General features: G+C 38.9%; 1 protein-coding gene across 3 annotated transcripts in view; it reads right to left on the reverse strand.

The window, feature by feature from the left end:
- Positions 1 to 13,451, reverse strand: part of LOC144592952 (cyclin-dependent kinase 13-like) — a 65,526-nt gene that overhangs the window by 29,885 nt on the left and 22,190 nt on the right. For 2 of the 3 annotated variants that reach the window (XM_078398322.1, XM_078398320.1), the window contains exons 5-10: positions 12,719 to 12,889; positions 11,391 to 11,580; positions 9,165 to 9,221; positions 6,629 to 6,730; positions 6,442 to 6,519; positions 3,370 to 3,486 (exon numbers count right to left, since the gene is read on the reverse strand). In XM_078398322.1, coding sequence (XP_078254448.1) covers positions 3,370 to 3,486; positions 6,442 to 6,519; positions 6,629 to 6,730; positions 9,165 to 9,221; positions 11,391 to 11,580; positions 12,719 to 12,889 — 715 coding nt within the window. The remainder of the gene's footprint in view (positions 1 to 3,369; positions 3,487 to 6,441; positions 6,520 to 6,628; positions 6,731 to 9,164; positions 9,222 to 11,390; positions 11,581 to 12,718; positions 12,890 to 13,451) is intronic. The other variant, XM_078398321.1, reaches the window with a different exon arrangement.

The raw sequence follows: 13,451 nt of genomic DNA on the forward strand, positions 1-13,451 counted from the left end.
TTAATCTAGGGTTTTAATCCACTATTCTAGATATTTAAGCCATATGACAACATTTATAGCAGACAGCCAACCAGAATTTTGTATTTCACCCATTCTTATTGAAGGGAAAAAAATCTTATCTTTGTGTTTGGCTCCAGGAAAGCAATCATATGTTTGCAGATCTACTGATTGGTGTGGCTAGTGAAATGCACCCTCAAGAATTATTCTCTGGAATTGTCGCCATCCATGGCCCTTCTTGTTTAGGACACTCAAAGTCCATCTTTTAGATGTGTTTTGTCATCGTGCACCCTTGTTTTCCTTGGTTTGACATCTATTATTTTTAGTTTGAAGTCTGAGGTACTGGAGGCATTTTGATGAACAACCAGTAACATTTATGCCTCGAATTTCTCCTACAATACTATTTTTAAATGACGTTGCTCCACTGCGATTTCTCCCGAGATGCTGCCTGACCTGCTGAGTTACTCCAGCATTTTGTGAATAAATCGATTTGTACCAGCATCTGCAGTTATTTTCTTATACTACTGGTTGCTCCACTGCGATTTCTCCCGAGATGCTGCCTGACCTGCTGAGTTACTCCAGCATTTTGTGAATAAATCGATTTGTACCAGCATCTGCAGTTATTTTCTTATACTACTGGTTGCTCCACTGCGATTTCTCCCGAGATGCTGCCTGACCTGCTGAGTTACTCCAGCATTTTGTGAATAAATCGATTTGTACCAGCATCTGCAGTTATTTTCTTATTCTACTGAACATATGTTTTGGTTTAACTATTATTGATGCACAAAATTACACAATCTTATAGAAGTATATAAGATCATGATGGGAATAAATAGGGTAGACACAGAGACTTTTACACAGAGTAGGGGATTCATGACCAGAGGGCATAGGCTTAGGGTGAGAGGGCAAAGATTTACCTGGAACCTGAGGGGAACGTTTTCCACACAGAGGAAAGTTGAAGCGGTCAGAGGAGGTAGTTGAGACAGCTACTCTAACAACATTCAAAAGACATTTGGGTAGGTACATGGCCAGGAAAGGTTGGGGGATATGGGTCAAAAGTGGGAAAGTGAAATTAGTGTCAATGGGGCTTGGTCAGCATGGGCTAGTTGGGTTGAAGGGCCTGCTTCCATGCTGTATGAGACTATGACAATAGTTTTGCAATATTTCATGACATTTTCTTTCTTTCTGACAAACCATCATCCAATATGAATAGCTATAGGATTGGTTCGCCATTTGCAGCACTTTGAATTATCTAACTACAAGATTATAGTCTCCAACTGCTTTCAGGCTTTAGATTGTATCTAAAGTGTGTTCTCCAGAAATGACTAAATTAATCCCAACTAAGAACTAATCAATGTTAGGATAATCTGTTTTGTCATCCTAAAACAGACAGGATAACAAATATCCTGATTTCTTGATTAGAAAGCCACCAAAAGCTTGTACATAAACATTATTACAAACATGTTTGCACCTTATCTGGTTGAGATGGCTCGTTGGAATTGACACTGACAACATTACCGTACACAACTGAAAATAGTGAAATGATATTTTTTCATTTAATTTCAAAACGGAGAAGATTAATTTGAAACATTGTAATTTGCAAGTTGAAAATGGAATCTAATAGTTTAACACTTAGTAATTTGATGATTGTAACCCTACTCCATAAGAAATGTGCAATTGTAACTTTGAAACCCTCATTGAAACTTATCGAATAGTGAAAAGCTGGATACAGTGGATGTGAAGAGAAGGTTTCCACCAGTGGGAGAGTCTAGGACAAGAGGTCATAGTCTCAGAATTATAGGATGTTCCTTTAGGAAGGAGATGAGGAGGAATTTCTTTAGTCAGAGGGTGATGAATCTGAGGAATTCTTTGCCACAAGAGGCTGCGGGGGCCAAGTTAATGGATATTTTTGAGGCAGAGATAGTTTCTTGATTCGTAAGGGTGTCAGGGGTTATGGGGAGAAGGCAGGAGAATGGGTTAGGAGGGAGAGATAGGCCAGCCACGATTGAATGGCAGAACAGACTTGATGGGCCAAATAGCCTAATTCTGTTCCCATCACATGACAATTAATTAGTAACATTTCGTAAAATGCAATGAGCTATTTTGCTTCTGTTGCACTATAGATTATATTGCACAAGTGAAAGGTAGTCCTCAGCAAAGATTAAATATATTTTGCAATGTAGTGTATAATTTACCGGGCTGATTATTGTAGCATTCCACTCATGAGTTGTGAGGGGGGGAAATGGTTAAATTCTACAGTTTAGTGAAAGACCAAATGAGAAATCAGTGGTTAATTGAAGTTGACCGGGATTGTATTGATCTCCAAGAACATGGGAGAGAATAGATGAAACCTCCAGATCTGAGCTTTAGACTTGCTTCTAAGTAACAGATCAGATGTTTTCATTATTTGGTTTGTTCAAAATTGTTCTTATATTGAGGGACATGCAACTGTCACTTGCATATCATTATCCTGTTCAATTTGTCTTCGAGGTATTTCAATTTAACAAGGTCATCTGAAATGGTGTGATTCATACATCAAAATGATCCTTTGAAGTCCAACACAGGTAGATAGGGTGAAGCTAGTAAATAAGAAAATAACTGCAGATGCTGGTACAAATCGATTTATTCACAAAATGCTGGAGTAACTCAGCAGGTCAGGCAGCATCTCGGGAGAGAAGGAATGGGTGACGTTTCGGGTCGAGACCCTTCTTCAGTCTTCAGTCTGAAGAAGGGTCTCGACCCGAAACGTCACCCATTCCTTCTCTCCCGAGATGCTGCCTGACCTGCTGAGTTACTCCAGCATTTTGTGAATGAAGCTAGTACATAACGTGCTTGCATTCAGAGGTCTAAAATACAAGAGTTGGGATGTTGCATTTCTACTTTATAAAACGCAAGTTCAACCACACTTGGGAGTATTGTGCACCAATTTCTGGTCAACATTAGTACCATCCATGGACTTTCTAATCCCAATCCACAACCAATTCCCATTTTCTGTTGAGGTAATTGAGCCAATTCCTTACAAATTGTGGTACAGTTTGCAGCTTAATAGGACTCGTAGTAAAGCATTGTTTTAATATAGCGAGGGAAATGACCATGTTCTAGTAATCATCTTCACCCAGTCATAAATTCAGCCATCAGAAAAGAAAAAAAAAATCATTATTAATCCTTTAAACCAATTTGTAACCTTGAAACTTGGCATTTCCTTCTCCTGATTTAATAACAAAAACCTTTATACAAACTCTAACATTCTCATTTCGCCTATTGAAAGAAATATTTTGAACACACTAGAATGTAGGTTTGTGCCAGGATTGGGGCGAAAAATCATTTCAACCGGCTCCAGTGTTTAAAATCAGTTTTCAGTAACATACTTACAAAGAATATTCTTCTCTTAACCTTCTACGATACTGCTTCTTTAGCTTCATTGTGTGGAAATACGGTAGTTTAATCACATCAGGCCACACTGCTGGGCATGGGCCACCGCAGATTCGGCTGTCAGAAAAACAAGTTAATGGGTGAAGCACAAAAAATTTTCCAGCACATTGTGACATTACCTCATTATGTCTCCTCACTCTTGTGCATCCAAAAACGCTAAATATATTCAGCCAAATTTTGTTGGAACCAAACATTTATTCTACGTGCTAAATGCAATTTTGCCCCCATTGCTTGAACATGGCTGACAATCCGTAGACAATGGTAGTGACATCCATGACCAGTTCCTACGGTGTATCATAGATTAACTGCCAGAGACCTTGACTTAACAGTTGTAACCTTGAAAAATATAGACCATGAGAACCTATTCGCTACAAATAGCTCTCTTGACCTTTTCAACGACAAAGAGAGAATCCTGGGAGGTGAAACTGGGAAACGTTTTTCTTTCCACAGACGATCTTTTGGCACTGCATGACTGTAGAGTTCTTCCAGCATTTTCTGGTCGTTTCAGATTTCCAGCATCTGCAGCTCAGATTTTCATTTACCGTTGTCTCTTCTGATTGTTATGTGAACAGGGACAGCTGCAGAACAAGTAATTGATTATACCTGGCATTCAGCCATGCAGTAATACTGTCCTGTAAATAATGGTTTCACTGGAATCCTCGTTCTGAGATAGATCCTGCCAAGATTTCATTGAGGGGGAATTCTGCAGGAAATTATGTAGATGGTAATTATATTCTGGTAGGTTAAGGTGACGATGCTACATATTTTCTTAGGTCATTACTGCTTAGAAGGTCATCCTATTTTCTAGAGAAATTCACACAATTTATTTAAAGCAACATTAAAGCAGTGTTAACGTGTTTTTGCTTCCTTGTGTTTTTTCCTCTGGTCAATTGTCAAGCAGAGATCATAAAAAGGACGAGCATTAAACGTTGTCAGATTCCTCTGGTCCATAACATTCAGACCAAATTTGCTCAGAGCAATGCTGAGATGCGGTCAACATCTAACAGGGTGGAGCTGGTGTCCTAGACCTACTGTGCTGTTTTATTTTTTGAGTAATCAAATTCATGCTGTTTTCAGAGCAACTTCCAACATGGCCATAGGTAATGGACTGCCTGCCTTTTACAATAGACAATAGGTGCAGCAGTAGGCCATTCGGCCCTTCGAGCCAGCACCACCATTCAATGTGATCATGGCTCATCATCCACAATCAGTACCCCGTTCCTGCCCTCTCCCCATACCCCTTGACTCCGCTATCATTAAGAGCTCTATCTAACTCTCTCTTGAAAGCATCCAGAGAATTGGCCTCCACTGCCTTCTGAGGCAGAGAATTCCACAGATTCCCGAGTTCTTTCCTCACCACCCAGAGAGCCAAACAGTCCTTCAAAGTGAAGTTGCAATTCACTGGAATATCTTCAAATTTAGTGTATTGAATTGAGTGATCTCCTCTACACTGAAGAAACCAAACAGACTAGCTGAAAGATTGAATCACTGCCTGATCTGCTGAGCATTTCCATCATTCTCTTTATGGTTTCAGTTGCAATTCCAACTCACATTTCACAGCTTTACCATGATACTTTGTTCCTTCTTGGTCCTCAGTAAGCTATAAACCAAACAGTAACTAAATGTTGATCTTGCTCTATCCCTTTGACCGATGCTACCTTCTCTGCAATTTACCCAACTCTCTCTTTTCTGATGCTGCCCAGTCTGATTTTTGTTTGCAGCATTTTCTGCTTTTATTGCACGTCATGCTGCTTTGTAAAACACCTCCATTCAGTCCACAAAATTGACTCCAAGTTTCCAGTTTCATATCACTTTTAGTTGATCTGCCTCTCTTTTGCCATTTTACAGTGTTCCACAAAGTCCAATCCAAGCTTAAGAAACAGCATCCAAGTCGGCATTTGATATACTCATGATGTAACAATGAATTTAAGATTTTCTGACAACTACCTTTTCCAGTATGTATCAAAATTGTCCAGTTCTGAACACAGGTCAAACAGTAAACAACTTTTAACTCCTCCCTCTTATCTGCAATTTAAAACACCTGATTCTTTGGTTTCCACAGTTCTGAAGCAAAGATAAAAAGTGTTCATGCTTTAAGTGAATGCCCATCTTGTCGAGCATTCCAGCAGTTTATTTCAGGTTTTCAACATCCGCAATTGTTTTGCTGTCCAGTTCAGAACACAATATTGTTGTCAATATTTGTCAACCATTTGTTGTTCTAAAGAACCAATTAATTACATGAACAAGACACTGAACTAACAAGTTTCCATATTGTGTTAAGGCAACAATTTTATTGCATCTTGAACACAACCATCTGTAATTGTGAATAGCTTGCATTTTGCACACCATCTTAATCCTTGAGCAGATACTGAAGACATAGTAGGGACCTAAAAATAAAGCACATTTGCCACTTCTAAATCAATACTTGCATTCCAATAAAGTCAAACATTATCAACGCCAGGTCTGCAAGAAAAGAACAAAATGAGAAATGTAGTTTTGCCCTTAGCATTGAGTCCATTCACAATGACATCATGACCACCAAATAGAACAGTACATAGTAAGTCTAATGGTACAAGCATGAGATCAGTGTGCAAAATGGCAATTTAGTTATTTTAATGGACCAGGTGAATAACAAACAACTTTACCCAAAACATGGATGCCCGAGCTTTAGATTTGATTGATTGACTGCATACAAATTGGACTCCAAGCTGAGATTTATTCAGCAATAAGGAAACAGTACAAAGAACCATTCTTTCCAAATAATCAGGCCCATGAATTAACATGGAACAAATCAGGTTAATGCAAATATGATTCACTTTTAAGGTTTGAAAGTGTCAACAGATAAATATTACATACATTAAATATTAGTCCAATGTGATTATCATTATTTAAAAATAATTTTCTCCCGAATAATTTCACTACATTCTCGGGGTTAATTCATGGCGAAAACAAGCATATTTGCAAATAATGTGAAGATTAATTTTTACAGCACAGTTGAATATCAACACCTACCTGATTAATTCCAGCTGAGCTAGTTCTTGGTTTGCTTGGAAGATTGGCTTTTTAGTAAACAACTCACCCAGAATACATCTGTACAAAATAAAAATAGTTCTAAACATCTACATGCATTTGTTCATTTATACGACAAGAAAATGCTTTTCTGTACAACTTTACTGGCAGTGTTAAATAAAGTGCCTACCCACAACTCCACACATCTATAGCTGGTGTATATCGTTCTTCTCCAAGCAAGAGTTCAGGTGGCCGATACCAGAGGGTAATAACTTTATTTGTGTAAGGACGACTGCAATTAACAAACAGAAAATGAATCAGAACCTCCAAATTCTAAGGAACTTAAAGATGAACAAAATAAATGAAGACCACAATGACGAAAATAAATCTAATGGCTTTTAGTTTCCTCAATCAATGCCAGCGACTTTTATCGATTTAAAATTTATTAGATCCTCTCACACCACGGGTATGCATATTTTGTACATCTGCTGACAGAATGTAGAAAATGTGGGCATGAATACTGATCGTTAATTTTGATGACAATAATAAACTAAACTAGATGAATTTCCAGCTGACATAGAAAATAGGTGCAGGAGTAGGCCATTCGGCCCCTCGAGCCCGTACCGCCATTCAATATGATCATGGCTGATCATCCAACTCAGTATCCCGTACCTGCCTTCTCTCCATACCCCTGATCCCTTTAGCCACAAGGGCCACATCTAACTCCCTCTTAAATATAGCCAATGAACTGGCCTTCCTGTGTCTTTCTCTTACCATCAATATCAAAACCATGTGTTCAACTTTCTTTTTTGTTGCTTTTAAATATTAAATTCTATTAAGTATGCAAACTCATTTCAAATCTTAAAAGGGACGATCATTTACTATACTGTACACATCTATATGGTATGCGAGGAGAATCCCGACACCAAATGCACAATCTTGCCCATTGACCCACTGCATTAGTCTTATTATTAACTCCATGAACTACCTTCTGGAACTTAACCTTTTAGTTCCAACTAGTCTGTTATAGTCATCCTCTTTCCACCAACTTGTCAGCGTCATCTGTTCCCGGAGATCCATTACTTTTACATACCCAGTCGCTTAGACATATTTTCACTGCGTAGTAGGGCCAAATCACCTACTCCCGCTCCTTGCACTAAGTCAACAATGATGGGAGCTTATAATCTGCCTTATGAGATCTTGCAAAGACAAAATTTGTAAAATTAAGCTCGGTGCAAACACTGAGAACTTACAACTGTAGAATTTTGAAAATAAGAGTTCAATAATTTTATCTTATAGAACATCAGCCTCCCCATTTTTTTGTATTATAATAGCAAATTATACAAATAATGCTGAAATTTCCACGGTACAAAACAAAATTAATTTAGAGGAAAATTGAGCAATTACTGATCTCACACTGTCCTCCACCCCTCAAAAATAAAACACGAGTGGCTCAGATTGCAATGCCATTCCAAACCAGAGAATTATCTGGAGTCAGCACCCGAGCGGATTCTAAAAGTGGAGTTAGCAATTTCCCACCACGAGCCACGTCTTCCCATCTTCACCCCTTTCTGCAGAGACCGTTCCCTCCGCAACTCCCTCGTTAACTCGTCCCTTCCCACCCAAATCACCCCCTCCCCAGGTACTTTCCCCTGCAACTGCAGGAGATGCAACACCTGTCCCGAGACCTCCTCCCTCGACTCCGTTCCAGGTGAGACCAAGCGCAGGCTCGGCAATCGCATCGCTGAACACCTCCGCTCAGTCTGCCTAAACCTACCTGATATCCTGGTTGCTAAATATTTTAACTCCCCCTCATATTCCTGCACTGACCTTTCTGTCCTGGGGTTCCTCCATTGTCAGAGGCCCAGTGCAAATTGGAGGAACAACACCTCATTTTGCATGGGCAGCTTACAACCCAGCGGTATGAATACTGACTTGTCTAGCTTCAAGTAACCCTTGTTTTCCCTCACTCTCTATTCGTCCCCCTTCCCAGTTCTCCGACCAGTCTGACTGTCCATGATAACATTTTATCTGTTTGATTTGTTGCATGACCTATTCTACATTTTCCTTGATCTCCACCCCTTTGAAGTCTCATTTTCACACCAAACACTTCCTTATCTCTGTATCTCCCTCTCCCCTGACTCTCAGTCTGAAGGGGCTCAACCCGAAACGTCACCCATTCCTTCATTCGTGAGATGATGCCTGTCCCGCTGAGTTACTCCAGCATTTTGTGTCTATCTTCAGTATAAACCAGCATCTGCAGTTCCCTCCTACACTTAAAATTAACAGTTTCTTCATGGCAGGAGAAATTATAATGGGAGTAATGAACAGGAGAGATAGTAAGCAGATATTAATCACATCTTTATTATAAAACCCAAGAAAAAATTCCAAAATGTAATGAAAATAATTTACATTGACTGAAACAGTCTTAGAAAAAAAGAATAATGCAAAGTCGAAAAATCTCCTGGCATAGGGACCTACATTTTAAGGTTTCATTCAAGAGAGGATACATTGGTTCTAATCCTCCAGAATTATGTAGGACACAAAATAATCCATATACATTGAACTCCTGTTCAAAATAGATTTTTGTTTAGCGACAAAATTCAGGAGCAAAGATTGGAGTTGAAATAACTTCAGACATCATTTAGTTGAATGGGAGAAAGCTTCTTTCAGATGGCCCAATATTAAAGTCACTATGAAATATAATATTTTAAAATGCTACGTACCTTTCTTCTGAATTGTAAAGTCGAGCGAGTCCAAAATCAGCAAGTTTAATCTGTCCCCTGGTGGAAAAGAAAATTTGATGCAAAATTTGAATAATTTACATTTATTTTGGCACAGTGACACAGTAAATAAAGTAAGCAGTGGGGAAAGTAAAAGAACGCTTTTCTTATATCTTTGACCCTTTATCCTGCTTCTCACAATACTGGATACTTCATTTCTAGCATTTTCTACTTTTGTGAAGTAATTCCAGAAGATGTAATGTTTTATTTCTTTCTCACTAGCTAAATTTTTGGACTATTTGCATATATTCTATACAATAAACCCCGATGTAATAGATGATCTTTATAGCTGATTTCGGTCAGTAGACAGACCTGGCGACTCCACCCCCAGCTCACACTGCCTCCTCAGCCTCTTAAGGCGCTGGCATCCGACGCTGCCCACGGCTTGCAAGGTGCACCTGTGTGCAATTCTTCACCCACTGTACGGTCCGGTTGACACAGCTGTTGCTGCGGCTCACGTTGTAGCTCCTGGGGACAACACTTTATTCAGGCCGCTGCCAACAACAGGAAGCGCTCGGTCACCAGGGGGCTCCCTCCCCTCCCACCAGCTGCTGCTGCTGCTTCCTCTTCCTGTCAGCCCATCTCTGTTCACTCCCCACCACCTCCAACTCCTCCCGTCACTCTGTCCACTCCCTCGTCTACCCACCGCCTCCTTCGTGCAGACCAACAGCATCGGCACCCAGTTTTAAGGTGAAACAACACAAAGCTCTGGTGTAACTCAGCAGACTGTATGTGTCTGAAGAAGGGTCCTGTTCTCCAGAGATCCTGCCTGACTCGCTGAGTTACTCCAGCACTTTGCTTCCTTGTGTCTATTAACCAATGTGTGCAGTTGTACCTTTCAACTACATTCAATAATACTTCTCCAACATTGATTTCTCCAACTTTAGATGGTTCCTCTGTCCCTCTCTTCCCCTCCCCCTTCCCAGTTCTCCCTCTGTCTTCCTGTCTCCACCTATATCCTTTCTTTGTCCCGCCCCCCTGACATCAGTCTGAAGAAGGGTCACCCATTCCTTCTCTCCTGAGATGGTGCCTGACCTACTGAGTTACTCCAGCATTGTGAGACCTTCAATAATACTTCACTCAGTTATAACGGATAACCGGCAATAACAGACAACACAACCCACCCCTCTTCCCCCCCACCCTCAATATGGTTTATTACAACGAGGAGTTACTGTATTAGAGTTTAGTTTTGCAAATGGTGGTGTCAACAGCACCCATTATTTCTAATTTCCAATCCATGAACAGATGTCACCCAAGGATGAACATGAAGTGATCTTTATTTGCGACTGAAGATTAGGATCACTCAATCATTGGCCCAATTGTTGTTAGTAAAACATGTGAAAAATCAAAACTGACACTGGGAAAATTCTGGAATGTACCAAATTGTGGCATGCCATCCAGGAACTATTAAATTAAATAACTAAATGTCTGTACTTTCAATGTGCATGGCATGAGCCCCACTGCACTACTTTATGGAATACTATAACTTGCTTGATGTTCTCAGTTTTCTGCACTGACAAAAAGGATGGAACCTGCTGAACCAAGCTCCCTACCCAAATCATATACTGGATGATGGCAACAAAGTCGAGTTGGCAACTGGGCCTCCAAATGGTTGGAGAAACTCCTGACAGATGACTTCTCTCAAAAGCTGTCACCAAAAAAGCAATGAAATAAAATAAAGCTGAAATTTGAATAGCTTATTAAAAATCGAAAGTCACTTAAATAGTTAAGATCTAAAACAAAATAGTTTTAGATCCTTGCCTTTCATTTGTCTCCTAAATTTGTACAATACCACTATCATTGAAATTAACAGGACCTGGGTTCACATGCAATGCCCAAGTAGCAATTTCCACCTCAAACCAGCCCTTGCTGGTAGACTGGTTTCCGCAAGAGCAAATTCACAGGTTTACCCACCAAAACCTGTACGTCTTTCCTGGGCCTTCATGTTTTGTAGCATCTACACACCAGTCCAGTGTGTTTTAAAAGCCTAGTCCATTATCCTTCTGTACGCAATGCATTAGGAAAGGCTGATGAATGGCATTTTACGACAAATTCAACTTAATAAAATCAAAGGGCTCAAAACTGAGGATTGTCCAATTTTATGTTCATTTGCTAGAATATCATTTTAGATCTGCGATGATTGATTTACTGATCCAAAAATAAAAATACCTGTTATTAAGTAAAATATTGGAGCACTTGATGTCACGATGCAAAAAGTTTTTCTTATGGCAGTAGTCCAGACCTTCCATTAGTTGTCTCATAAAAGATTTGATGTGGTTTTCAGTAAAATGCACCAGTCCCGATTCTAACAGTCCCATTAAGTCATGGTCCATATATTCAAACACCAAGTAAAATGCACCTAGGAGAGATCAAGTAAAATATATTGTTAGGAAGCACGGTCAGATTCTGATTATTTACTGCTATCAAAGAGGAGCTAAATGCACTCCCATCTTGAGAAATGGCCATTGTATTCTTTTGATTAAAAAACAAGGAGAAACAACTATTTGTGGTGTTCCTGGCTCTTAATTCAGAGATGATCTGGAGAATTGAGAAAAGATAAAGGAAAGGGAGAGGGAATATAAAACAGATTGCCAGATAATAAACTGGTATCATCAGCCTTTTAGAAATATATAAATAGTAAGAGAGAGGTTAAAAGGGAGCCAAAATGAGGGTCGCAAAAAATATGGTCTTGTGGGCGCTAAAGCCTTGAACGGAGGCATTAAATTAATACTTTGACAGCTTCATTGGAGAAAACGAAAAAGTGATGCTTCAGGTCGAGACCCTTCTTCAGAAAAGTCAGGGGAAAGGGAAACAACAGATGTTGTGGGTCCCGCTGAGTTACTCCAGCTTTTTATGTCTATCTTCGGTTTAAACCGGCATCTGCAATTCATTCCGACACAAATTAACACTTTACGTCCATATTCATTAAAGATGGGGCTCCCACTGTCGCAATAAAAAACAGAAGTTGGCAGAGAAGTTGAACAAAACGAAGACAGAGACTGGGTCATGTCTAAAATAGAACAATCCAGATATTACTTTTTGTTCGTGGCAGGGCAGAAAAGAGGAAACTGAAGGGTTTGGCTATATTATTCCAATTTTTGTTGCATAAGAGTGATTAAATCAATGTCACACTTTTACTCAGCAATTCAGCAACTGTTTGCTAGTTGACCAGACATCAGTAATATGAAAATGTTGTGGTATTAATCAGGACTACAATTGACTAGAACTAAAGGAAATGTTTGTAAATGGATGAAAATACATGTTAGTCAAAATCCTACAAAACCTGTATAGGTGAATAACGCAACTTTAAATTTTGTGAATAAAAGTGTTAATTACCCATGTTCCCAAGTTTATGAAATTGTTCACTGCCTTCAACTCAATTTATGGCCTGTCACACTAGACTTTATTACATTCAGTCTGTTACAATGCATTTCAATTAAGAGATTTAAGGTGTTCCAACAAACTGTTTCAGAATTGCTTCTAATAGAACAGGGTACCTTTATCTTTTTTAAAATCCAATGCATCTTCCTTATCTGTCACAATTTCTTTCATATTTATGATGCTCGAGTGATGTAACTGCCTTAGTATCTTAATTTCTCGAATAGCAGTTATAGGAAACCCCTCTTTTTCATTATCCAAGCGGACTTTCTTCAAAGCAACCATTTCACCTGAAGACAAGCATGCAACTATTAAATCACAACATCACTGGTATCAAAGGTTTTTGATCTTTGTAGTATCTCTGACATAAACATTTAAAATTATTCAAACAGACAGAGAACATTTTTTCATTAAAGGCAGCAGTACTAAATAATACTAAGAGAAATAAAAGAAAAGTTTGTAAGGAACAAAAATGAACATCTGATAAAAGGTAGAAAAATAAGAATAGTATTATCACGGAATCAATATTATAGCAACATCCTTTGAAGAGAAATCATTAAGCTGGTTATAATATAATGGTCGCCAAGGTGTCCTCCAACTACCTTTATATATTCAGGGATAGATAGACGTTGCATGCTATTATATTTCATTGGTTGAAGGAATTAAAAGGGTACTGAAATGCTTTTTAAACACCACAAATGATAAATTGGTAGAAAAAAGCTTTCAGATTCAAAACCACCCTGAGTAAATATGCAAAACACTCATAATTATTGCTGTAAAAATAATGCAGAAATCTATTTTTCTTTTACATCTCTTAAATATATGTCGACTTGTAAAACAAATAATGAAAGT

This window comes from Rhinoraja longicauda, chromosome 4 (genome assembly GCF_053455715.1).
Source record: "Rhinoraja longicauda isolate Sanriku21f chromosome 4, sRhiLon1.1, whole genome shotgun sequence".
Taxonomy (NCBI): Eukaryota; Metazoa; Chordata; class Chondrichthyes; order Rajiformes; family Arhynchobatidae; genus Rhinoraja; species Rhinoraja longicauda.